This window comes from Cyprinus carpio, chromosome A16, assembly GCF_018340385.1.
Source record: "Cyprinus carpio isolate SPL01 chromosome A16, ASM1834038v1, whole genome shotgun sequence".
Taxonomy (NCBI): Eukaryota; Metazoa; Chordata; class Actinopteri; order Cypriniformes; family Cyprinidae; genus Cyprinus; species Cyprinus carpio.
In genome coordinates, this window is record NC_056587.1 from 6,488,574 (window position 1) to 6,515,506 (window position 26,933).

General features: G+C 35.4%; 1 protein-coding gene and 1 long non-coding RNA gene across 3 annotated transcripts; one reads left to right on the forward strand and one right to left on the reverse strand.

The window, feature by feature from the left end:
• The first annotated feature begins 1,916 nt into the window (after positions 1–1,916).
• On the forward strand, positions 1,917–3,529 carry LOC122147967. The gene is made up of 2 exons (XR_006161945.1): positions 1,917–2,067; positions 2,449–3,529. It is a non-coding gene; the product is annotated as an uncharacterized LOC122147967 (long non-coding RNA).
• LOC109105737 (C-Jun-amino-terminal kinase-interacting protein 4-like) lies at positions 3,197–26,477 on the reverse strand. Of its 2 annotated transcripts, none has more exons than XM_042772266.1 (28): positions 26,319–26,477; positions 25,266–25,757; positions 24,442–24,636; positions 23,703–23,823; positions 23,514–23,584; positions 23,363–23,430; positions 23,120–23,192; positions 22,806–22,978; positions 21,077–21,336; positions 18,975–19,032; positions 18,671–18,823; positions 18,029–18,071; positions 17,799–17,926; positions 17,424–17,477; positions 17,204–17,344; positions 15,375–15,483; positions 15,095–15,178; positions 14,146–14,193; positions 13,600–13,741; positions 12,079–12,121; positions 8,920–9,000; positions 8,760–8,827; positions 8,530–8,678; positions 8,263–8,434; positions 4,823–4,936; positions 4,643–4,741; positions 4,425–4,517; positions 3,197–4,306 (listed from the first exon to the last, which is right to left on the reverse strand). In XM_042772266.1, the coding sequence occupies exons 2-28, from the start codon at positions 25,362–25,364 to the stop codon at positions 4,197–4,199; spliced, it is 2,949 nt and encodes a 982-aa protein (XP_042628200.1). In that variant the 5' UTR covers positions 25,365–25,757; positions 26,319–26,477; the 3' UTR covers positions 3,197–4,196. The 2 variants fall into 2 exon arrangements, with proteins under 2 accessions (XP_042628200.1, XP_042628199.1); XM_042772265.1 differs by having other exon boundaries at positions 15,375–15,501.
• Positions 26,478–26,933: the final 456 nt, after the last annotated feature.

Below are 26,933 nucleotides of genomic sequence, written 5' to 3' on the forward strand. Positions count from 1 at the left end.
AAAGGAACAGGTGTTCCGGAGAATTCAGTTCCCCTATTCACATAATATAACAGTGGAGTCAGCTATCTTAACCGTCTGTGGTTGTGTAATGCAAACACATACGAGCTTCATCACTATCAGTCACGCGACTCTGTTCCCCTTTTGGGCTTGAACTGATGGTAAAACTAAGGACTTTATTAACTGTCTTTACATTTATTTTGAAAGATGAAGCTCGCGATTATGGAAAGGGGTGTTACATTTCCGACGAGTGCTTGCGGTGTTCAGCAAATCACAATGCACTGGGTCAGTTGGCCAATCAGAGCAGACTGCACTTGTCAGAAGGAGGGGCTAACCTAACCCTAACCCTAACACAACAGTGAAGATACATATCAAATTTATGAACCAAAAATACAAAACCTATGAAATTATTTCCTAGCTACACCATTCCTACACAACACTGAAGGGATCAATTTAGCAGTAGACAGGATGAACCAAATATTTACAATGACTGCAACACTATCTAACCTAAAAACCACAAACAAACAAATAAACAGGGAGCATGTACAAGAGAAATGGTTTGACAACGAGTGCTAAAACCTTGGAAAAGAAGAACTTTATCAAATTAGAAACACAGAAATGCAGACAATGTAAACACACGCCAACTCTACCACAAGAAACTTAAACAATATTGATGGCATTCTGAATGAAATGATTAAATGCACAGACCAAAAATTCAAACTGGCCATTCTTAAACTGTTTAATATCATCCTTAGTGCAGGTGTATTTCCCAGAACCTGGAACCAAGGCCTCATCACCCCAATTCATAAAAATATATAATAATAATAATAATAATAATAATAATAAAAAACATTAAATTCCATGCACACCTAAAAAGCAGTCACACTGAGCCCCTCCACCATAAACCCTTAAACTACCAAGAACTGAACCCAGAGAAAAGCCCCCTCAGCCAGCTTCTCACAAACTTACAATCCAAAACAAAACCCAAACTAAACTAAATCAGATCATAAAAAACACAGAAAGAGAAATATCTGAAACACTGGACAGAAGCAACAGCTCAGCAAAGTAAATTAGAATGCTATCTGTCTCTAAACAGAGAATATAAATTGGCAGAATACCTAAACACAGCGGCAGACCCTAAACTAAGAAAAGTCCTGACCATGTGCAGACTCGCTGACCATAACCTCAACATAGAGACAGACAGACACAGACAGACCTGGCTGCCAAAAGAAGACAGACTGTGTCCACACTGCACACAACATGAAGTGGAAACAGAACTGCACTTTTTAACAACATGTGCTAATTATACACAAATTAGGGAAACATTCTTCCCCTAATTCACAAACCAGCACAAAGACTTCATCCAGATACAACAAAAGAAAAAACTGCCATACATTCTGGGAGAAACCTCAACAAGCTCTAACCTGGCTGCAAGATAGCTACGTCAAGTCCTGCCATGATAAAAGAACAAGCAGCAGAACAGAAGCACAAGTCACAGCCCGAAGAAAACACTGTAGGCTACAACACACATAAACTGACATGACAGGATCCAGTCCTCCTTCTGTCTCTTTATTTGAATTTTAATTAGTACTTTCATTTTAGTGTATACAGATAGACTCTATGCTATATACTTCTATTCTTATGTATATTTTGTGTTAAATGTCTATGTTTCTATGCTTTGGCAATGCATTGATACTTTTTTAACATGCCAATAAAGCTACTAGAATCTGAATCTGATTTTCGTCTTGATGTTGCGCAAACGCACTGAATGGGAAACTCTCCGGAACACCCGTTAACGGGTGAATGAAGCGACGCTCGAGAGAGAGAGAGAGAGAGAGAGAGAGAGAGAGAGAGAGAGAGAGAGAGAGAGAGAGAGAGAGAGAGAGAGAGAGAGCGTGTCAATGTCATGTGACAGCACCTGTGTGACGTTGCAGCAAGTTTGCAGCGCAGGTTGTAAATCCCGGAAACGGCCAAAATGTGGAAAATCCCCAAACGGCCAAAATGTTTATCTAAATGAAAGAGTCTTTCTCGATAGTTTTGCAAGCTAATATAATTTTCTGTGATAAAAAGGTAGGTAAAATGATCATCTCTTGGCTTCTTTATTTGGGAAGCAGTGCTCGATTATGTAGGCTATTTGTAAAGCAAAACCCGTGCAAGTTTCAACCACTGATCTAAATATGTGGTTGCAACAGGGTTTTTTCTTTTTTCCAAGCATTTTTTTCTCACCTAAAAGATATCTTGTTTTATTAACTGTAACAGTATACTTTATTGTGTTTTATTTTACATCAAGATAGACTTTATATTGCTGTAAAATAAAATAAAAATAAAAATTCAGGTAAAGAGTGTGTAGGCTATTTCTGTTTAGGCGAACACATTAGTAAAATCTAATTTCTTCATACTAGAACTGATTATTCTTTAATAATCTTTAATACTTCTCCCTCCTCATGTCAGAAGGTTGTTCATCATGTCTACACCTGACCGTGTTGGACTGACCCACTGTAAGTGTGTCTTGGTGTTTGCAGTCTTTATGGATCTTTTCGGTGTGTCTGCCCTTCTGATCGGCGTCTTCGTCCCGCTTGAAATCGGGGGTCGTGACTTTGGTGATCTGTTGGTGTATTCGGGAGCTCTGCTGGTGTTGATGTCTATGGGGGGCTGGGTCATGTGGTACAGTGGGAATATTGAGGGTTTGATATCAGGGAATGAGCTGACACACAAACGCAATGCCATGGACCGGTTCGCTCGCACCCTGAGTCGCCGCATACGGAAACCCCACCGCAGCCACAGCACATCCTGACCTCTGACCTCTAGACGTGGCTGAGAGCACACACAAAGGGCTTGGGATACCACAAATGAGGCCAAAATCTAATTTGGAAACTAAACAAAATGGAATGATAAAGAACGTTTTACAAGGATGAAGGTTGACGGATACAGTATAATTGTTACAATGTGGTGTTTACTACTACTACTACTACTACTACTATGTATAAAAAAAAGTATGAAATTGCAGTTATTTGGTAATACCTGTACTGCAGTGCTTTATACATTTTGAGAGTTGTACGTATGAGCTGATATTTTTGTACACATAATTCTGTATTTCTTTTTGCAGCAAAGCTTTTTTTGTAATATCTTCTGTTGTACAAAACACGGGTGATTAAATTTCTATCACTGATAAATTTTTCATATTTTAAAAATAAACATGTAGCTTTACTGCTTTATTTAAATGATGCTGAATCACCTTTTAGATCAAAATTCAACAATTTAGAATTACAGTGAAAATGCATTTACAAAGTTGATCTTCCAGTTAACAAAACATTAAAGTCACTTTCTCTCTCACTTATTAAATAGGTAGAGGCACACATTCCCCCATTCAAAAAATACTGCAAAAATGCCATAAAGAAGACTCCATTCATTTTACAACAAAGAAACCAACAACCAAAAACAGTAATATTAAAAAATAAAACCTCACCATAAGCACCAAACCTTAAAAAAAAAAAAAAAAAAAAAAAAAAAAAAGTGTTCAGATTGAAGTATATGAACCATAGATGTAAATGTCACAAAATGTAGGTAGTGTCCCAAACTTGGTCAGTTTCTTGTCTTTTTGATGTTATTTTTCTTTGTGCAAGTTTCCAGTGGACCTAATGCATGACAAGCAACCAACTGATTGTGTTCAAAAATACTTAGATGTCATTACCAGCAGCATATTAGTTGAAATGCATCACTCCTCATGATTTGAAATAAAAAAAATAATAATAATAAAATAAAACTATATTAATAATTTCTGGCCTGGCATTACAATCAAAACCTGTCTTTGTTATGGTATTTAGGATAATTGTGTACAAAAAATAAAATAAAATAAAAATCACTGGTCAAATACAGAATAGGACAGAATTTGAAAACATCCACTAAGACACACTGGATAGATCCTGTTGAGCAGGTCTTTAAAAAAATAAACAAACAATGTCATTTAAAGTCAGTTCACCAAAAAACAAAACAAAAAAAACCTAAAATAAAAGTGCAGAATGAAGGTCCAAAATGAAATTTTTTAGAACTGTTAATGCTTCACTTTGACTTTAGCCCTTTAATTCTCCTTGGGAGCATCTATAGAAGGAGGACAGAAGAAAAGTAATACATTGTACTATGTAGTACAATCTTATCCTGATAAAGCTCAAAGACCGTTTGAGTGAACAGCTGAAGTGCTTTCAGAGGGCGGGGCTTGGAACGGAGGGGGTGGGGCTCTGCCAAATAATCATGTGACTCCGTTCTGATCTCTGTAGGACAGACTCACTGGCCCCATCACTGCCATCATCTCCTAAAGAGGAAAAAAGTAGTGCATTCTTATCTTTAAAAAAAAAAAAAACATTCTGAATGGAAGTATAAAAAATTAATAAAGTCACAGTATAATAACTGTGCTAAAAGTAAAGTCGCACCAATTCGGAAGTTGATGTATCCTTCCCCTCCACTGAGAATGAGCTGAGAGGTAGTAGTAGCGCCATCTGGAGAATTGGAGGAACTACGGCAGCCTGCATTGATTAAGAAAAATAGCAAAAAGAAACAAAGTAGTTAAAAAAAAAATTCTTCCCATTACTATTGGCAATACTGGTCTTCCATCTACTCTTACTCAAAGTAAACAATACTTGTTTCGAACCTGGAGCAGAAATGATGAATTTAACTGCTTGTCGGTGGCCATGGTAACAGAGCTGAGCTGAAGCAAGAGAGCAGTATGGTATAGAGCAGGACTCTGAACCTGCCAAAAAACAAAACAATGTAGATCAAAAAATGTAGAAGTTCCACAATTCAATTTTAAGTGGGGAAAAAAAGCACTCACTGAGGGACAAGGGAACTGAGAAGACTGCACCACTTCCTGTTCCCACCCACAAGCGCCCACTGGCCACAGACAAGGCTGTGATCTGAAGAGGAGAGAGAGACAGGAATGCAGAGCCTGCCAAATAGAGATAGATAAATATTAAATACAAAAAAAAAATTAAAAAAATACATTGGTTTCTGTAGGATTTTTAAGATGAAATTTAAGACTATTTAAGATCTTTTTTAAAACCTGCACAAATAAAAGTAATATCATATGAGCGGGGTATAGGGCAATGTCTATCGTAACATATTAAACTGTAAAATGACTGTAAAAAGCATGATTTACAGTTCAGATACAAGTTTTCACAAAAACTAAAAGTTTTATAAAATGATGCACTTAACATTTCACCCTTTAAACCATGCATTATCTTCTCATTGATCCACCAGTTCACATTTACAGCTCTGTGTGTTTGCAGGGTAAAAACGGGTCAATTTTCACAAAAAACAACCCTCAATACTGTGTTCCTGCAATAGAGTGGGGGAACTTTGACGTCACTTTGTGGTGTAAAGGTGATGAGTAGACTGATGTTGGACTCAGGTGGTTGTGCTGTGTGATGCGTTTCCCATACAATTATTCATTTGTGGCGCTCACCACAATATCAAAACTGACTGATTTTCCAAAAGGCTTCTTTGAATAAACATGAGCACGTACTGCACGTTTAAAAATCAAAACGAGGCGCGGGTGTTTTTATATCACTATTTCTGAAGGAAGACTATATTTAGAAAATTGTCGATGTCATTTTCATTTCATCTTGCATGTAATGCCTGATAAAGCAGCGTTTGTGAGCTCAGCGCTGCTTTGTGTACAGCTGTTACTGGGGAAACCTCTGTTTCTCCTGCTTTAAAGCACCTCCTGCTGGCAGAGAATGAATTTGCATTTTCAATAAGTCTGAATAAGACTGATTTAAGCAGCAAATATATTTTGCTTGTTATCAAAAATAATCTACTCTAGAGGGACTATTTAGCTGTTATTATTGATTCTATTTGGAAGTCTACCGGAAGTTAAGTTAGGGCCACAGTTTCAGGACCGCATTTCTACTAGGACACTTTTTTGTGACAGCACCATCTAGCCAATTCTATTCCAACAGAGGAGACCTGATTCAAATATCAAACAAACAGATGCAAAGACTAGATCAATGGAAACTATAATATAATATAAACTATATATATATATATATAGGAATACCCTACTCCAATTAAACGGGCTCATTGAAAATGCACATTCAATCTCTGCCAGCAGGAGGCACTTTCGGAACAGTAGGAATAGAACTGTTTCCAGGTAACAGCAGAACACAAAGCCAAGCAGCACTGGACTCTGAAACATGCAGCGCTGGTGTTTATTTAAAGGGGTCATGAAATGAGAAACCAAATTTGCCTTGATCTTTTGGAATATAAGAGGTCTTTGTACCATTAAAACGTCCTGCAAGTTTAATAGCTTAAGACGTCCTCCCCATTATAAACGAGCCATTTATTTAATCAAGCTCTAAATACAGCTCGTTCTGGAGCCATGGTAAGAAGTGACGTCACGGTGCGAAGTGAGGTTCCAACCATTTGCATATGACCGCCTCCAGCACAAGACAACTACGCTCATTTCGTATCGTTGTCGCGCCGCGCGCCTCACAAGTGTTCAGTCGACGGACAGCGAGTGGGTCTGTGTACAGGGAAATTACAATGCCACGCAGATGTGCTCAAACATATAAGGTTTTATCATTGCAAGAGCCATCGCTTCGAATGCATCACCCGCTACTAAACAGTTACGCTCAATCCACAAATGTTCTGGCTGGGGGTGTTAATAATCGATCCATAGGCACTGTCGTTAGCCAATCATAACAGCGGGAGTTAACACTGAACTCTTAAAGGAGAAACAACCCAAAAACAGCCTGTTTGAATCAAAGGATGAGAAACAGGGTGGGAAAATGTCATAATTCACTACATTTTAAAAGTTTTTTTTTTTTTTTTAAAAACTATAGTAATACTATAATTGCACCTAGGGGACCATAATAATAAAATAAAAAAACCCATGTCATGACCCCTTTAATGAAATCATAGCCTTTTGAAGTTTAATCATCACATTAAGCCATAATCGCAATTCTGGTCTTTCCGTCCCCTTATTAAGACCTCCTGAAATCATAATTAAGACTTTCTTGTGCAATTTAAGACTTTTTAAAACCCCGTGGAAACCCCGATACAATAAAATAATCTAGGGAAGCACAATAAATCAGCCACCATAACAGTATTGGCCCAATAAATGTAAATTTTTACTGTTATCGTTATCGACCTAATAAGAAAATTTGGCCAATATTTTAAAGCTGATCAATTATGCATTATTTCCTTCAGAGACACTTCAGATGCGCCCTGTTCGCCATGATGGTTTAAACTGCTTGAAATATGACTGGAATCACTTCGAAATAATGATATGGAATCTTTTTTAGCCCGTTTTAGGGCATTGTTATGGGAAGAGCGCATCCACAATGGAGCTACACCTTCATGACTAGCACGGTTTAGTTTGCTTGTGCATTTGTGGCCTTTTGTGCAATTGTATGTTGCAATATTGTGCTTATTTTATGCATATATATCTGATTTATCTCATCTAGAATGCGTTTGGTTAAGTTAATAGAGCACTTCATTTTAGTGGTAATAATTTTTTGCTCAGCACATGCAGCTCAAACAGCAGTGCACAACAGTAATAACTATGATTGAGATTGTCATATATATGCAACATTATAATGAGAACACTATTATGATAAAACGCTATGAATACTTTGGGTTTAGTTGCTGTGTTTCAGTGCATTGTTAAAGGAAGATCGCATCCACAACAGAAGTTAGCCTACACATTCTGGTTACACGTAGATCTTGTTTATTTGTGCATTTGTGTCATTTTGTACACATGTAAATTATAATATTATGTTTATGTTGTATAAATATCTGATTAATCTCATATAGGATGTGTTTCCTTGAGGTAAATAAGCTGATAGCAAAGCACTTCAGTTTATCTATGTTGGTAATATGAGTGATAGGAGGAATTCATTTTAAAACTAGACTACTGTAATGTATATGTTTACGTTAAAGTGTTTGGGACATGGCTTTTAACAGTGAGACTTTTGTAATCAGGGTCTCAAAAATTATCAAAAAATTTGGATTTAGATTTATGGGCCAACATATAATTTATCAGCTTTCAAATATAAAGAATTATCAGTTATCATTATTGGCCGAAATTTCCATATCGGTGCATCCCTATAATCATCTGCTACTTTGATTCACTTTTAATGCATCCTTGCTTGATAAATTTATTCACTTCTTTTCAAGAAGAAAAAAACTCACTAACTCTTTTAAATGATAGACACCAATGCATGTAAAATTCCATAAATTACCCATATTAATGAATAAATACAATTCAAATACCTAAAGCTTTAGTCACTATGGACGATAAATCTACTTCCTGTAGAGGGCGTCCAGTTGTCCAATCAAAAAGCCTAAGAATGGGATCCAAACGGCATGCAGCCCAAACGCCACTTCCTGCTGCGCACAGAAAACGCACCTGCTGCTCACTTCGCTCAGACACTGTGAACAATTTCTAAATGGACAGAAAGAGAAATGTGAACGAGTGAGAGTGAGGGTTCTGAAGCACAAGATGAACAATCAATGACACCTCTTCCATCGGAGACCAACCTCTACTTTCCGAATTTTCACACTGATAATGTAAACTTTATTCCAGTATCCCACCCAAAGACAGCCCTCCTTTGCAAGGCAACAGCGAATGGGCTGCAAAGGTGGTGTGCCAAGCGAAAGCACCTCTTGAGACTGGAGATTCCAGATGCCTAGAAAAATGATCATTACAAGCCATAAGTACAATTCATATCTAAAAACACACCCAAGCAGACTAAACCACAAACACACACCTGAATTGTGGGTGAAGAATGCAAGCGTCCCATTGGCCAAGCCAGCGATCACCTCGCCCTGAGTATACCTTTACATACAGAAGGAATTTCAACAGAAACCTCAGGAATTCCATTCACATCAAAGATGACATAAACTGACAGTGATTCAAAAAACTCTTACGTCAGAGAGTGAACCCCCTCGAAGAGACTGACAGACTGCAAACAGCGGCGCCTGGAGCCGGAGGATGAATGAATCAGCACACTGCAAGAGGACAAAGTGACTAGATGATTCCCATACAGAAAAATAAATAAATAATTAATTAAGCCAGTTATTTCTATCTTTTTCTGTAGTGTATGAGTAGGAAATATCAGTTTACATTTCCAAACATTCATTTTGCCATTAACTGATTATTACTGTGGCAACGTCTCCAAGATGCTTGAAGAAACCACCTTGCAAAGCTACCTGAAAAACTATGCGCAAGTGTACCAAGGACAAAAGCGGTTTTAAATGCAAAGGGTGGTCGCACCAACTTTTGATTTGATTTAGTCAAATTTAATCATCCTCATTTTACAGCAGTTTTACATGAGTGCCTAAAACTTTTCACAGTACTGTGGCTTTGTAGGAAGGTTTCTAGAAGCATCTTGGAGACGTTGCTGCAGTTCTTCTGGATTTAGTCTCAGTTTTTTCTGTTTCTTCATGTCATTCCAGACAGACTGATTGATGGTGAGATTAGATCTCTGTGTGGAGCACTGGCTGGTGTCAGACTCCTTGTACATACAAAAATCTCACTGCATTATTACAATTAATAGCAAAAGGAATGTTTGTAAATGTAAAATGTTCCTTATGACACAATACAGCAAAAGATAGAAATAACTGGCTTAAAACCATTTTTGTTTTTTGTTTGTTTTTTTGCTGAAAATACTTATGCCCTGAGATTTTTGCGAAGTAATGCATGTATGTGTTAAGAGGTATTTATTTCCATAAACTGAACTATGCATGAAAGTTTAATAATTAATGTTAGGGATAAAAATCTATAAGGGTCAACATTTAAAAAGCATTTAAGTATTCAAATCTTAAATGTTTACTAAGATCCTTCTGTTCCTTACTGAAACCCACAGTAATATTTAAAATATTAGTAAGCTTAATATATATAAAATCATCATTTATTGGGTGGTGGCTGTCCCGAACCCCAACCCCTAAATTTCAACTTTAGGAAAATATTGAAATAATTTTTGTATTTTTTCCACTGTTGTTTTTAAAAATATCTTTTTGATTCTTTAAAAAAAAAAAAAAAAAAAAAAAAAAATATATATATATATATATATATATATATATATATATATATATATATATATATATATATATATATATATATATACTGTATATATATACTGTATATAAATATATATATATATATATATATATATATATATATATATATATATATAATTTTTATTTTCTTTGTAAATTATGAAACTTAATGTTAATAAATGTGTCCCGCATTTTCATGTCACTAACGAAACAGTGTATGTTTTAGTCCATTGGCTGAGACTGAAATGAACTACACCCCTACATTTATGATCAGGAAATATTTATGTGTCTCTCTCTTACACAGCTAAAGGGTGAGTAGATTAGCCCCGTCATTTTCAGTTAAATGTGCTCAAAATTCTGAAAAATCTGTGTGTTACTCTAAGGAACGTCACTACTGAACACCTTTTTTCAGCAATTAAGCACACTTTTTTGGGTGTTATTCCATAAAATGTAATTTTCATGTGTGTACAACTGTTCAGAACTGTGCTAGCTAACCATGTGCTGATTATTCAAATAATGCATCTCATAATTTTGGACTGCAGTTATATCTGATCAAATGTGCATTATTATTCTTTAGCTTGGGTTAAACTAATTAATTTTACTTGGCTGGAACAGCAGCTATGCTAATTATGTCTCTATTTGTTTCTCTGCTTTGCCACGGGATTAACATCCCGTGGTAACTAGGATTTACACAAGCTCCAGTCTGGATCCAGAACACCTGAGAAGAGATGATGCCAACCCCTCAGAGGACCTCAGATGATGCTAACCCAGAGACAACATACAGAACTTCCACATTTTGCTATAAGTTTGATTGCATATTTGCTGTTAATAGTGTTTATCGTCTGTTTGTTTACGTCTTTTATTGATTCTTCTGAACATTTCTGCCATATGCACATGAACTGACAATCATCACTGATAAGCTACTCCTAAATATTGTAGAAACTTAATTTTCTGTAAAGTTGCTTTGTAATGATTTGTATCGTAAAAAGCACTATACAAATAAACTTGAATTGAATTAGCATCTTTGAGATTGCAAAAATTGTCACTACCGAAACATTTGGTGGAGTTTGGGTAGTGACATCTTTGTGTTTTTTTTTTTTTTGGTGTTATTCCATAAAATTGTCACTACCAAAACAATCACGACTGAAACATGTCATCATAGTTTTGGTAGTGACAAAAGGAAACACATAATCGCCATATTTGGGGGAAATAAACAAAAAAAAATTGTGCCGTTATGCAGTTTTGTAGTATTTTAGTATGTTTCAGTAGTGTTTTAGTATGCAAGTTAAAATTCTGTAATGTGATGTGGTCGCTACCAAATTACTGTCAGTCCCAGAAATGTGCAGTCAATACCGAAACATGGGATGTTTAGTCAAAAATAAGAGTATACTGAAATATCAACAAAAATTATATGATAGTTTTTAGTTCAATGTATATTCGAAATAATGAACCCTTAACATTGAAATCAGTATGATCAACCTTTTGCCTTTTACAAAGAAAAACTGGATTCAATCAAAATACAACAAATCTCATAAATTACAATTGAAATATTGTTAAAAATGTAATTGTTATTGAATTACCTATTTTCCTAATGATTTAAAATAATAAAATAGCCCAAAAAATTATTAAGAAAAAAAAATCAACAAATTATATATATATATATTTATATATATATATATATATATATATATATATATATATATATATATATATATATATATATATATATATATATAAATAATATAACCCTTCTAATTAAATTAATATTACTGTTTCGGTAGTGACAAATTTGGGAAGAGGACAAATATTCCAAAACTTTCTGAAAATACAATACGAGAATTAACTGCACAATTACTAAAAATGTGTACCTTGGACATCATAAAATTTGCATACATACAAATTTTTTTTTGGGAAGAGACACTTTTTTTTTTTTCCCCAAGACATTTAAAACCCTGACTTTGGACCAATTCTGTAGAATTGCCCATATACTAAAGTAAGATGAAATGAATAAGAATGACATGCCCTCACCTTCCATCCTGGGTTCCAATCCACACAGTTCCCGCAGTATCTCCTAACACAAGTGGAGATATAGTTGAAACACATTAACACTCAGTAACTCTTAGAAAATCCCTCTGCTAGACCAGTTAATATTACTAGAATATTGAGAAAAATGCCATGAAAGCTTAATAATGCTGCTAAATGTAATAAATAAAACATTAAACTATTAACTATAGACAGGGGTGTAAAATGTTGAGTAATTTTAAGTTAGCTTTGGGTAAAGGGTCTTGCTAAGAAACTTTAAATAATTTCTAAAGTGCAATATTATTTTCCTCAACTGGAAATTGAGGCAGAGGAGATTTTGCCATTCATGTAACTGTAAACTCCAGAATAAAAACTTGTTTGATCAGTTGTCCAGACTTTCTATGTCTTTAAGATGAAAATAAATTTATTTATAATCAGAATTTGTAAATTGACAAAATACATGAATGCATTATATAAAGTTATTACTTCAGGTCAAATACTATGTTGCAGTGAGTGAGGAGAGGTTTCTTCACGAGGTCCACTGACCCATGCTGTGGTCAGCTGCATTTTACACAAAAAATGGATTTTGTTGGCTTTATATAAAAGTAAAATAATTTGATTGGTTTAACACAGTAAGAATGACCAAGTATGTTTTTGATTTAAGCTACAATGATCTGGAAAATATGTACACTTCTGTGAAAAAAGTTTGGGGTCAGTAAGATTTGTTAAAGAAATTAAAACTTTTATTCAAAAAGGATGCATTAAATTGATCAAAACTGACAGTAAAGGCTTTTACATTGTATTTTTTTTTTTCATTTGTATTGCATTTGTATTCATTATTATACAAATTTTTATAATATGTCACAATATTACTGTTTTACTGTGTTTTTCATCATATAACTTCAGCCTTGGCGAGCATAAGACACTTCTCTCAAACACATTACCAACCCCAAACTTTTGAATGGTAGTGTACTCTGAAACCACAAGAAGTAAAAAGCAGCATTTTCCCACCTTGTAAACAGTGTAAATTTTAAGGTATTCAGTTTGAGTAATACTCAAGAAAAGCACAAATTTTACTTAAAGGGATAGTTCACCCAAAAATGAAAATTATCCCATGATCCGCTGGAACGTCGCTCTCTCATGAACACACGTACGACAGTTAGTGAAAGCTAGAGATTACAGATTATAAAGTTGTAAATATGGATATTTTTCTTACACAAATGCATTGCTTCGTTTAACAAGGCCTTTATTAATTCCCTGGAGCTGTGCGGAGTATTTTATATGATGGAAGCTTGGAAGAGCCAAGACATTTTTTTATACAACTCCGACTGTATTCATCTGAAAGAAGAAAGTAATATACACATATCATGGCTTAATTTTCATTTTTGGGTGAACTATCCCTTTAAGATCATACTTAATTACTATTACTCAGATATCACCCCTGACATCAGAACTCTTATTCAGTCATTACTGATGCAGATGTGAACACCAGTGTAAATTCTACAAAGCTGCAGTGCTCAGACTGACCAGTAGGGGGCACAGCACAGACGCATAATGCAGGGGATGTGGGTGGAAGGCTGAACTGATCCAGAATGGTATTGGAGCGAGCCGGGTCAATCACTGTGACATCACTGCTGGAAGCAGGTCCAGTGATGGCCCACACAGAACACTGAGGATGGGAGGCGGCGTGTGAAATGTTTACAACAGTGAATGACATGATGCAACATGGTAATGAGATGAAGGTGGTGGTTAAATGCATTTTTGTACAAGAAAACAACCTGTTCTGTAATACAAGGTTCCCACATTCAAGGAAAACCTGAAAATATGAGGGAAATTCAAAATTGGAATTTCCAGCCCTGGAAATTTCTATAGTGAGTACCATTTAATTCTAGTTATGCTTTGCTATAAAATATTTAATTGCCTAAAAATTGCTTGTTATGAGTGTAAAGTGTATGAAATTATTTGTAATAACCAGTAGTCACAAATTACTTTTTAAAAATCATGGAAATGCATTGGTCAGATGGTGTGGGAACCATACATGTTAATTAGCTGTAAAAGATTTGTTGAACGTACCGTCTGCTCTCCCGATATCTCTGGAGGAACTGCGACAGCACAAGTGAGCTGTGAAAGATTAAGCATTTATTAATCAACATCCTTTGCTAAAATCAGTGTAGACGCAAAGCAGAGGAATGTAGATCACTTCCTCTTCAGGTTACATTTACACTCTTGGGAAATAAACACAAAGTAAATGTAAATTATGGCAACGTAAGACATAAAGCACCTATTATAATATGTTCCACTTGAAACACAAGTAGAATTACTGACCATATCCTAACCTGAATTAACCTTCTAATCTCTTCTCATTGGGACACAGTGTAACTTTATGAAGTGAAATGTTTTTATTGTTAACTAAACCTAAAACAATCAAAAAACATTTTTTGGTAATTTAAGTAAAGCTAAAATAAAATTAAAATGTGACTATTAGATGAAATACTTAATAATAATAAAAAATCTTTAAAATGAGAACATTTTAGTGAATTAACTGAAATAAGTAAGTAATGAAAATTCTGTCATCATTTACTCACACAGAAGTTGTCCCAAACCTGTATGAGTTTCTTTTCTCCTCTGAACATAAAAGAAGAAGGTTGGTAACCAAACAGTTGACGGTATCAGTCACATTTGGTTACCAACATTCTTCAGAATATCTTTTTTGTGTTCAGCTGTAGAAAGAAATGCATGCAGGTTTGGAACAACTTCAGGCTGAGTAAATTATGACAGAATTTAATTTTTGGGTGAACTATCCCTTTAATGTTGAAATATTAAAATTAGTAAGACTAAACTGAAATTAAAATAAATAATAGCTTGATTGAAATATTAACAAAAACAAATAAAAAACTACTGAAAATGAAAAAACAATATACATAAACAATAAAAAAAGGGGTAATTCAAAATAATAATAAATACTATAATAGTATATAAATAATACTAAAATAACACGGGATGACTGGTCAGGGACTCTCACCTTCGCTGTAGCATCTCTCTGGTCCAGCAGTCTCAGCTGGATGAGGACGGGCACGTCTTTGGGCTCAGGAGGGAGTTCAGAGTCCTGCTCCACACAAATACACACACAGATTTATAATTACACTCAGCGGACTTTTGTTAAGCAATATGAAATGTGCAAATGTCATAGATATTTGTAGATCCTGTTTATAAGCACACTAGAATAATCTATGTTTCAGATGCACTTTGAGGTTTAGATGGCTCTATATCTGTTACTATAGATAAAATATAGACGTGTTTACCTTCATGTTTGTAACAGCGAGGGGCATGCTCCAGCCATTGAGCTGTTTTTTACCCAGAGTACCCCACACATGAGTACGGATCTCCCTGTACAACTCTCTTTTCCTTAACCTGGGAGATGGAGAACTTCTGCAAGAAAAAAATAATTCATTATTTCAGCAAAGAGTAATAATGAAAAGGACAAGTAACCAATGATATTTATAATCTTTTTAATACACACTATCGTTGAAAAGTTTGGGTTAAAAAAAAAAATATACTAAAAGAGAGAAAAAACTACTATAATAGAAAAAAAAAAAAAAGAATTAGAATATTTCAAAGAAATACTGTTCCTTTAAACTTTCTATTCGTTAAAGAAACTGGAAAAATATGTATCAAATCTAAATGTAATAAAAAATATTTAGCTGCAAAACTGTTTTCAACAGATCATGTGACACTGAAAGAATGGCTGCTGAAAATTCAGCTTTGCTATCACCGGAATAAATTATATTTAAAAAACATGTTAAAATAAACGTTATTATTTTATAATGTTATTGCATGGTTCGCACAAAAAAAAAATAAATCAAAAGTTTTTTTGCGCGAACCATAAATCCATGGTTCGCACAAAAAAAGGTTCTTTCAAAAATATTAACAGATCTTACCAACCTTCTTTAACTTTTAAATGGTATTGTTTATTTGAGTGAATGACATTTCTATTCATTGGTATTTATTACAATTGTTCACAACTGTTCAAAATTCTAATTCTATTCTTTAAAAAAACACTAGCTTCTCTAATCTTTTTGTATTCTAAACCTTCCACAATTAACTATTATATAATTAACAAAAGCAAAAAAGGCCTTTAACACTAGCTTGCTCTATTCTTTTTCTATTCTATCTGTTTTCTTTTTATTTATTATATAATTTAAAACAAAAACAACAAAACCTTGCTACGTGTACTGCATTAAGCTAACTGAGACTTGTTATAGCACTTGCATATCATTGCTCTCTTGTTGATTTTGAATGCTTCCATTGTCAGTCATTCTCGTTTGTAAGTCGCTTTGAAAAAAAGTGTCTGCTAAATGACTAAATGTAAATGTCTAACATTTGAATACGTTTACATTAAAATTGACATTACTATACATTAACAATGCTAGTCACACACACACAATGACTTAAAAACATATCTTCTGTGATTCTGATGTTTTCATTTCTAAATTATTATTAATTTAGATTTTTTTTTGGTCGATCATGTAGAGCAAGCTCCAAGGTCATATGGTATGGAAGCCCGTTTCCGCCACTGAACAAAAAATAAAAAAGGTAATTGCGACTTTTTCTCTCGCAATTCTGAATTTTTTCTCGGAATTGCAAGATATAAACTCACAATTGTGAGTTATAAAGTCAGAATTGCTAGATATAAATTTGCAGTTGCGAATTGATGTAAACTCACAATTGCGAGATTTAAACTCCCAATTCTGAAAAATAAAGTTGCAATTCTGAGAAATAAAGTGCAACCAACATGTGGAAAAAAAAAAAATGCATAAAACAGGAAATAACAGACACCCTCATGACAGTGTGTCAAAGTCAACAAGCTTAAAAAATATTAGCTTTTTTATTTTTAAGCTACAAAAGTTTTCAAGAACCATATATAAAACCAACATGAATATGAAGAGTACAAACTAGAATTTTTCTTATTGTAGACGCAAAAATGTCAAAGACCCACATGTAATTTGTTGATGAATCAAAGGTCTTATAGACCTGAAATCCCCCCATCATGTAACACTATAATACAAAGGAAAATTAGCAGGCAGAATGTCAATTAGCAGGTGTTTGAAACTGCTAACGCAAGAGGACTTACTCTTTTTGGGGTGATTTTGTGGAGAGTTGCTGTGGAGACCCCACTGGTGATTGTGCAGAAACTGGTGTAGGAGGGACAGTTACTGCTAGAGCTGTGGCTGGAGCTAACTGACCCTTCGTCAAACCTAGAAAACGATTAAATCTGCAAGAAAAAAAGGTTCATAGCAGGAAATACCATGCACAAACTGACTGTTTAGAGACTGCTTGCACAGTAACCTCACCTGCTCCAGACACTACCCTTCACTTCCACAGGGGGGTGCGCTTCTTTTATAACTCTAGAGAAGGACAGAATACAATGATCAGCGTGTATACTACAATTTTTTTATGTTCTGTGTAAAAGAATTGGTCTGTGCACAAGTCACAATCCTATGGTGTGAGTATTTGTCACAGTGTGGTTGATAATGTGCTCTGTGCTCATTTCTCTGGGAAGTTATTTACTGGCTTAATTCAAAATAGCAAATATACAGGCAAGCCACATGATTTGTTACATCATTAATACCCATACTGCACCACTTACAATGAAAGTTAACAGATCAGTCTGAACTTTTCTGTTAAAGACTCAAGATTTGCATCCTGGGAGAGAGAGTTTAACACACCTCTGAAGCTGAGCACGCCGCAGAGATTCCTGCAGTTCGAACAGTCGCTCTTTGTACTGATTCTTCTCCATGACGACCCGGGCCATTTCAGAACGAGAGAAGCGACGGAGGGAAGCAGGTAGCAAAGCCTGGAGAGAACAAGAGAGAATGAGGCAGGAATTTCAGACAGTAATATTCATAAACGTCTCTGAAAATATGCTTTGCAACTAAAATCTTTCATAAAGACTTACATCAGGGTCCTCTGACTGGACTGTCTCAAGATCTTTTCGTAATCTGTTTTAAAATATAAAAAACTATTTCATAAGAAAACCCATATATATATATACATATACTTTTATTCAGCAAGGACACATCAAATTGCTCAAAAGTGACAGTAAAGACATTTATAATGGCACAGAGTTGAACTTTCTATTCACCAAAGAATGAAAAAGTGTACCATTGTTTTCACAAAAATATTAATCATCATGAATGTTTTCAACATGATAATATGAAATGTTTCTTGAGCAACAAATCAGCATATTAGAATGATTTGTGAAGAATCACATGTCACTGAAGACTGGACTAATGGCTGCTGAAAATTTCGCTTTTCTGCTTCAACTCAGATTTTTATTGTAATATTTCATAATTTTTGATCAAATACCAACACCAATCCCAATGCTAGTGTACATATTTTTCTTAATCTCAATCCTGTGAAATGTTCATCATTCTTTGTTCCATCCTTTGGTCATTTTATGTATACAAGTTCGACTTTAAACTATGTCATTTCCAATGCTATATAAAAACGACTTAGTAAAGTATTTAGTAAACTGCTGAAACTGAAATAAGTTGAAGTAAATTCCAGGTTTTACATGAAAATCTGTAATTCACATTACCGCTTGATTTCATCCTCCATCTCCTTGGTTTTTCCTTCCAGTCGGCTGATGGTTTCACGGCAAGAATCAAGTTCCATACTCAGGGCAGATCTCTCACTGGTCAGCTCCTCAACACGGGATATAAGGGCCTTACGAGCAGTATCCACCATTTCACTGAGAGAGAGACAAAGACAGGCACAGAGACAGGGATACACCATGGATAGAGAGAATATTAAATGGTTGATATGAGTCATGATCAGAGGCTCATTCAAGACTCAACAATGACAATAAACAGATTGATATATAAAACTGTATTCTATCTTACTGAGTGTGTTTTAGTTCTTCATATTGAGAAAGAATCTGCTCAAACTGGCCTGTGCTATCTGCGAACAAAACAAAAACAAAGATTCAAGCACACACGCCAGCAATTATTTAGACTGTGATGAATCTATATTAAGTAAGTAACAACTTAATTATAAACAACTTAACTATATTAAGTATTTTTTCTGCAGTTGTACCTGCACTCACTCATATCATTAACACTTCCCTTAAACACTGTTGTTTTTCCCTCAGAATTGGCTTGTATAACCCCACTATTTAAGAAACCCACCCTTAACCCATCTCTTTTAGAGAACTACAAAAGAAAGGAAGAGCTGTGTTTAACCAAGTCTCTGCCTTTCTCACAACCTCTTCAACAGCAACCAGTCTGGTTTCAGAAGTGGACATTCAACCGAGACTGCCTTGCTCTCAGTTGTTGAAGCCCTAAGACTGGCAAGAGCGGATACCAAAGCTTCCATACTTATCTTGCTGGATCTGTCTGCTGCTTCTGACACGGTTAACCACCAGATCCTGCTGTCAACCCTACTGGCGAAGGGCATCTCACGAACCACACTCTAGTGGTTTGAGTCTTACCTGTCAGATAGGTCTTTCAAGGTATCTTGGAGAGGTGAGGTGTCCAAGTCACAACATCTAACTACTGGGGTGCCTCAAGGCTCAGTTCTTAGACCACTTCTCTTCTCTGTCTACATGGCATCACTAGGTTCTGTTATTCAGAAACATGGCTTTTCATATCACTACTATGCTGATGACACTCAACTCTACCTCTCATTCCATCCTGATGATCCGACGATAGCTGCTTGCATCTCAGCTTGTCTAACAGACATTTCTTGCTGGATGACGGACCATCACCTTCAACTCATCCTTGCCAAGACAGAACTTGTAGTTCCATCAAACCCAACATTTCATCACAATTTCACCATCCAGTTACGCACATCAACCATAACTCCCTCAAAAACAGCCAGAAACCTTGGAGTTATGATTGATGATCAGCTGACTTTCTCAGACCACATTGCTAAAACTGTCCGGTCCTGCAGATTTGCTTTATTCAACATTAAGAAGATCAGGCCCTTTCTTTCGGAACATGCTGCACAACTCCTTGTTCAAGCTCTTGTTCTGTCCAGGCTGGACTATTGCAATGCTCTCTTGGCAGGTCTTCCAGCCACTTCTATCAAACCTTTACAATTAATCCAGAATGTGACAGCAAGATTAACTTTTAACGAACCAAAAAGAATGCACGTCACATATCTGTTCATCAGTTTGCAATGGCTACCAATAGCTGCTCGCATAAATTTCAACAAACCTCAAGGCATTAATGTTTGCTTACACAACAACCACCACTGGCTCTGTACCCCTTTACATAAATTCATTACTTCAGACTTGATTTGTTATAGCACTCGCATATTATGCCTCTTTTGTTGATTTTGATTGCTTCCATTGTCCTCATTTGTAAATCGCTTTGGATAAAAGCGTCTGCTAAATGTCTAAGTGTAAATGTAAATGTAAGTAAAGCAAAATGTATAGTCAGTGGTTATTACAGCTAAATAAAACCATTAAAATAAAAAAGGGGACTTGAAATGATCCTGAAATGGTTTATTTTACAAAAATGACCAACCGACTGTACATTTTAATGCTTATAACAAGACTGTACCAAAAAATTAAATGAACTGACATGAAATATATATTAAATATTAAATGTATTAAATATTAGCTTGAGGTTAAATTATTTTATTATATGAAAAGAAAGGTAAAGCGGAGTGATAAATGAAACTAGCACAGTGTAGGAGAGCAATGGTCAAATTTACAGTTTAGTGGTCAATACACAACAATTTTTGATCACAGCTGCATCTGACCAATCAGAATCAAGTGTTCCAGACACTTGTATAATAAATGCATTTAGCATCAGAGCAAAGATTTGATAATCAGTTTCTCTGGTGTTGCAGCCTGAAGTAATACGATTTGAATGAAAACATTTTTGTTTGTGGTTAATAGGGATTTTATGCTTTTCTTTTCCCTGTTCCTTCACTGAAATGTACATTTCTTTTAAACAACACACATACCTGTACATTCAAATTAAATACATGATCGTACCTCTGACACTGGCCCCCTGGTCAACGTTTTCCACATATTCCCTGCTGAGTTCAGATAACTCTGAAAACACAGAGTCTGTATTCCTCAACTCCCACTCCAAGCAATCAGAGTCACTGTCCATCTCTTCCTCCTCCTTTGTTTTCTCTCCATCTTCCACCTTCTGGTCTTCAACCACCTCTCTCTTATCCTCCTGGGTTTGTTTCATTTCATCAAACAAACTGGAGTTTAATTCAGAGGCTGTCTTTGAACAAACAGGAGAGCTGGAGATAGACAGAGACACAGATCAACAGAAAAGATAAAAGAAAGATAACATGTTTATGGGAAATACATTATTTATATAAAGGAAATACAATCAAATATCATCAAAAATAACAGATTGCATTTCTTCCCTTTTTTCCATGAAGGAAAAAAAAATGACAATGAATCATCTAACATGACAAAAATAAACCAAATAAAAGAACTTCAACAGGATGTTACATGCATTAACAGAGATACGAACTCGCACACACTTCCTGCACTCAGTAGGAGAAAAAGTGGAAGAAAATCAGAAAGCTTTTGATATGAAGTTACTTAACTCTTAACCTTCTGGTGTTGTTCGGACATTTTAGACCAGAAATAAATGTTTTGAAATGTTAAAAATCTCTACTTCTTTGTAATGGTACGAAACTTGATGACTTTTATGGCAGTCACTATGTTAACACAAAAAAAAAATTAAAAAAAAAATAAATCGTGGGCTCGAAAAAGCTAAATGATTGTAAAAAAATTAGTCTCACTTGTTATGTTCACGGTCAAAAATGACAGTCACTGGAAATGAATGAATGGAAAATACGCAAAAATGCTGAGAATATTATTTTAAGTACATTCTACAAATAATTCATGATGCAGAAAAAAATGCACAGCAATGAAGAGGTGACACTCTAAAATAGACACACTCATTCACACTCAAAGCATTCCTGTTCATTTTTGTTTCATTTTGATGTGTGTAACAAAATTTCTTTTTTATGTGTTCAGGTTTGACTGTAGTAAAATTTATGCAAAAACTGACATTTCAAACAAACAATTAAAAAAAATAAAAAAAAATAAACATTAACAAAGACCTGTCTATGAGAATGTTTAAATATAAATCCTAAATCCTCAACTTAATAAATATAAGTATTTAAGTCTAAAAACAACTAGAGAATTTATAAGTCTTTTTACATAGAGCTCTAGAGGATTCTAGTGTCTAAACCACGGAATTGCAGATGTTTTTCTTTTTTTTACTCCCACCAGATTGCACTAATCTGCCTTTAAAAATCAGATTTTAAAGGTATTGTCTCAATTTTAACATGAAATACTGGCATAACTAAAAAATAATGTAAGAATATTAGGAAAAAATTATAAAAAATTTGCAGAGAAAAAGTCTTATTTTCAATGGGAATAAATTGATCATAATTATTGCATAAATATTAATTAGTATCATAAAACTCTCTCAAAATAGAAAATAAAAAGCACCACAAAATCACAGGGTTAAAGCACCTTTACAGTATGAAGAACAACTATGTATTTGATTTTTTTTAAAAAAGAAAGAAAACAAAACCAATAACTGTTTTCTATTTGAATATATTTATAAAATTAAAATTTTGCTGCGATAGCAAAGCTGAAAACTCATATTCAACATTGTCAAAACTGCTACAGTTGGTCTCGGACATAACAATGGGATATCACAGTCCCTCCTGAGAAATTTCTGTACCTTGTTTCAACAAAGCCCTTCAAATGAGCCAGCTCAGGGGTGGAGCTTATGATGTCACTGATATAGGACTGATCATTATTACGTTTCACTTCGGCATCGGTCACTTTGCTGTTGTTGGTAACGGTAATTTCTGACGCAGTGGAATCAGGGGCACTGCCAGCTTTTGGATCATGCTGTGAAAAGAAGGGGGAGGAAAAGAAATGCTGTTGTGAAAACACAGATATTTATTGTTCTATACTAGGCATTAGTGCAAATATATGCAAAGTAAACTTTGGAAAGAGCGCTTGTCTCCGCTGAATTACAAATAAATCCACCTCTTCAGTGCTGGAGGTTTCTGTTTGACCGTGCGTAGAAACAGCTTCTGAATGTTTGCTGTGCACACGATTCCTGCAAACAAAGAGAATTTCCCACTGACACATAACAACACTGTAAATTTTAACTTCTCAAATGCAGAAGAAATTCTAATCTTTATTACAAGCTGTTAAGCAAGAAATGTTCCACAATATGGGATTCCATTACCTCTCAGCTGAACTCAAAAAAGGAGAAGTGTGTGTTACCTGAAAGTGAAGGCTTCGCTCTCCCACTCCTTTTTCTTTTCCAGCAGATCTCGATGTGTCAGTACTAACTGGATATTAAAAGAGAAGATTTTAGAAAGTAACCAACTAGCTAAAGCTAAACTAAAACAGATGCACTTGAGAGGGGACAGACCTTGTTATGTGTGTGTTTAATTGAGTTTAGCTCTCGTGTCAGATTTGCTTTCTGCTCCTCCAAAGCCATCACTAAAAAGAAAAGTCCATGGCCATATATTTAAAACATACATTTATATAGATCGTGCCAATGTGTTACCAGTCTGGACAGGCAGAGAGAGGGCAGAAGGGTGAATTCAGAGAGACTCACATTGATCAGCTTGTTCCCTGGCTTTTCTCTCCAGCTCTCTTTCTCTCTTTTCTCTCTCCTTTTCTCTTGCACGCATTGCCCTTCTCTCTTGCTCAAACTGGTCATCCAACTCCAAATAGCGCTGGTATATAGACAAGTTTCATTTGAAAAGGTATTTACATTTAAAAGGTGCAACATACTGTAGCAATTTTTTTCCACATAACAAAAACACAAACACAAAGAAGTTGTACACAAAGAAACACATAAGAAATGTTTGAAATCATGCACATTTACGAGAGATGACGAAAGTTAAGATACATTACTCATGGTTGACTGCAATTTTACAACTGATCATAATTCAGAATCTGCCATTTTTGTCACACACACAAACAAACCAAACCAAAATGTCTAAATGTTGCAGAAAAGGTCATACATTAGTATAAATGTATAATAAAAGTAGTTTGTATATATATATATATATATATATATATATATATATATATATATATATATTATATTATATTATATATATGTATATAATTATAGTTTTAAATAATAAAAATAATAATAATACTTATAAATATTACAGTACTGTAATATAACACACCTAAGTTCACATTTAAAGTTTAAATATTTTTTGGGGAAAAATCTTTAGAAATTGTAATTGTATGTTATTTTTGAAATAACTACATTTAAAAGGCTTTAAATTCAAGAGGCAATTCACAAAAGCCCTTCAATTGATCACACAGTTGTTTCTCACCTCTTGGCTCTCTCTCCTCAGTGTTTTCTCATTCTGATACCTCTCCAGCAGTTCTTCTCTATCTCCTCTCTCTTTCTCGGCCTCCTCCTCTCTCTCTCTCAGCTGAGCCCTGCAGCTCGCCAGCCCTTCCAGAACCCAGACGAGGATGGGCAGCAGGGACTCCACCACACAGGCTCCATGAGTCTCCACCACCAACTACAAAGAAAAAGTCTGAATTGTATTTGTTTCCAGTGGTGCTCTCTCATCACATTTTCATGCTCTTATCTTAGTGGGCAGCTGCACTCACAGGAAGAGCAACGCTTGTGAAAGGGTAAAAATACTACGGTTGACTTCCCTTATGAAAAGTCAGCAAAACATCTGCTATCTGAACTGCACCGTATGCTGTGATTGAGCAAGTGGCAAATGATAAAATGCCTCTAAAGCCATATTCACACCAAGAACAATAACTATGAAGGTAACTGAAATGATATTAGTGTTCACACCAACAGATGATAACATTCTGTTTATCACAAGTGTGTTCTGCAGTTGTCATCTGCCACATTAAATGCTTGAGCTTCTTAAAGCCAAGTGCATTCTGATTGGCTGTTATCGCTTACCAGCTGAAAAAAAAAAAAGAGTTCTGAAAGTGATTCCAACAATATTGTTCCTTCATGTTGTTATCGTTATAGCTGTGGTGTGGACTGCCCTATTTTCAGAATTAGAACAATTAATTAATTCTTTATTCGTTACCATGATAAGTATCATGCTTGGTGTGAACAGGCCTTGAAGCTTTAAGGTTGTTTTGATTGGTGGTTGAATAAACGTGGATACTCTTGATTGGTTACCTGCAGCTCCGAGTACAGTTTCCCCGCCTCCTCGCTCACAATATCTGGATCCAGCTCCAGTTCTCCACTTCCACAAAGAGCACTTTCACCATAATCCATGTTTCACAGCTCTCTGTTCTCTGACTGGCTTAATATCACTATAATTTGAATGTAATTGCTGCTGAACTTTGCTATTCAACACCAAACTCTTCCTTTTTATCACACTGTTTTCACTACCTTAAAATGGTTTCAGTGTGTACCAAAACAAGCATGAAAATAGTGTGGTAGTGTGTTAGTGACAGCTTGCGCGTATACTAAAACATCTCTTCTCGTTCTTGTAAATAGCTACCTGAGAAACAGAACTATTTTCTTAAGCCATTTGGTATTTCCAGTTAATTCCCCCTCTTCCATGCTTCTCGTTTTCTGTTCACATTAATTCTCAAAAACTAAGCTGACTAAAGTCGTTGGGGTTAGTTGGCGCTGGTCATGTCTGGAGGTGTTTTGGTGTCCATTCTGGTGGGAAAAAAATGGTAGAAACATGCATTATTACAACCATTTTGAACAACCTGTCATGCATGCATGCACTTTTATTACTCCATATTGACTTTTTTGTTGTTCAATTCTGTAATTCACCCAAATATAATGATTGTTATTTATATAGATATGTAAATACAGTATTTTATACAGCTTTATATTGCCACTCTAAGTCTAGTTCACCCTAAATAGTGAATAAGCTAGTGAATAAGTCATTTAATCGGCCAATATAAAACAACGTCATGTTAATTTGTACACATACTGTACTCACATGCATAACACACGCATATATAAACGCACACATATTTAAAGCCGCATGAACACAACACGTGTCTCAGACTCAAAGAAACATTACCGCGTGAATAGGAAGCACAAAAGTAAACTTTTATATTCAACTGAAATTAAATAAACTTGACGTCGGCACTCGGCAACACCTTCAACGCTGTATGCCTGTGTCTGCATTGACACTTGGTCTTTTAGCTGTACATTTTACAAGCAACCGACTATTTATTGTGGGTTTTAGCATATTTATCAACTCACCTCTACATATTACTGTGGCTCGGATAGCATATCTATGAGTTCACACGGAAGAAATTCAAGCCCTTCGCGTTAGAAACGATATCAATTACTCTAAACTAGTTTAAAGGAGGAGGCGTGGCTAGAGCCAGCACTTTGATTGACTTCGGTCTCGACCAATCAAAAAGAAGAGTGCGGAGTAAGAACCAATAATGATGCAGAGGGGGCGGGAGATGGGCGGGGTTTCTCCGACGAGAAACGAAAACTTTCCTAAAACTTGAACGTTGACACGTGATTGCTCAAGCTTATCATGTGATTTCATGGTAAGAAAAACACACCTGGCGAAATATGTTCGAGAGGTTTTAGGTGATCAAAGATCGTACCGTTTTATCTTGACTGACTTTTAGGTTCACGTTCATGTTTATTGTGACCTGCGACGCTCCAATAAATAAGCTCACTGACACCCGCCTATCAGATTTCACCACATGCTTGACAAGAAGAGACGAAACTGAAAGAGATCAGGGGCAAGTTCAAGCTCAAACCGGTACGCAAGCTTTTGCTACGGTTTCCGGTTTGAACAGCATGTTTTCAGGAAACGGTGTGCAACGGGGTTTGAGATACTTTTCTCTTGTTTGGTGG

Excerpts from the sequence above, each read along its gene's own strand:
- LOC109105737 (XM_042772265.1), bottom strand. The coding sequence starts at position 25,364 with ATGGATTATGGTGAAAGTGCTCTTTGTGGAAGTGGAGAACTGGAGCTG. Across the intron at positions 23,585-23,702 it reads CAGGGAACAAGCTGATCAAT|TGATGGCTTTGGAGGAGCAG; the intron begins GTGAGTCTCTCT and ends TTTTCTTTTTAG. Across the intron at positions 15,179-15,374 it reads TCGCTGTTACAAACATGAAG|GACTCTGAACTCCCTCCTGA; the intron begins GTAAACACGTCT and ends TGTGTGGAGCAG.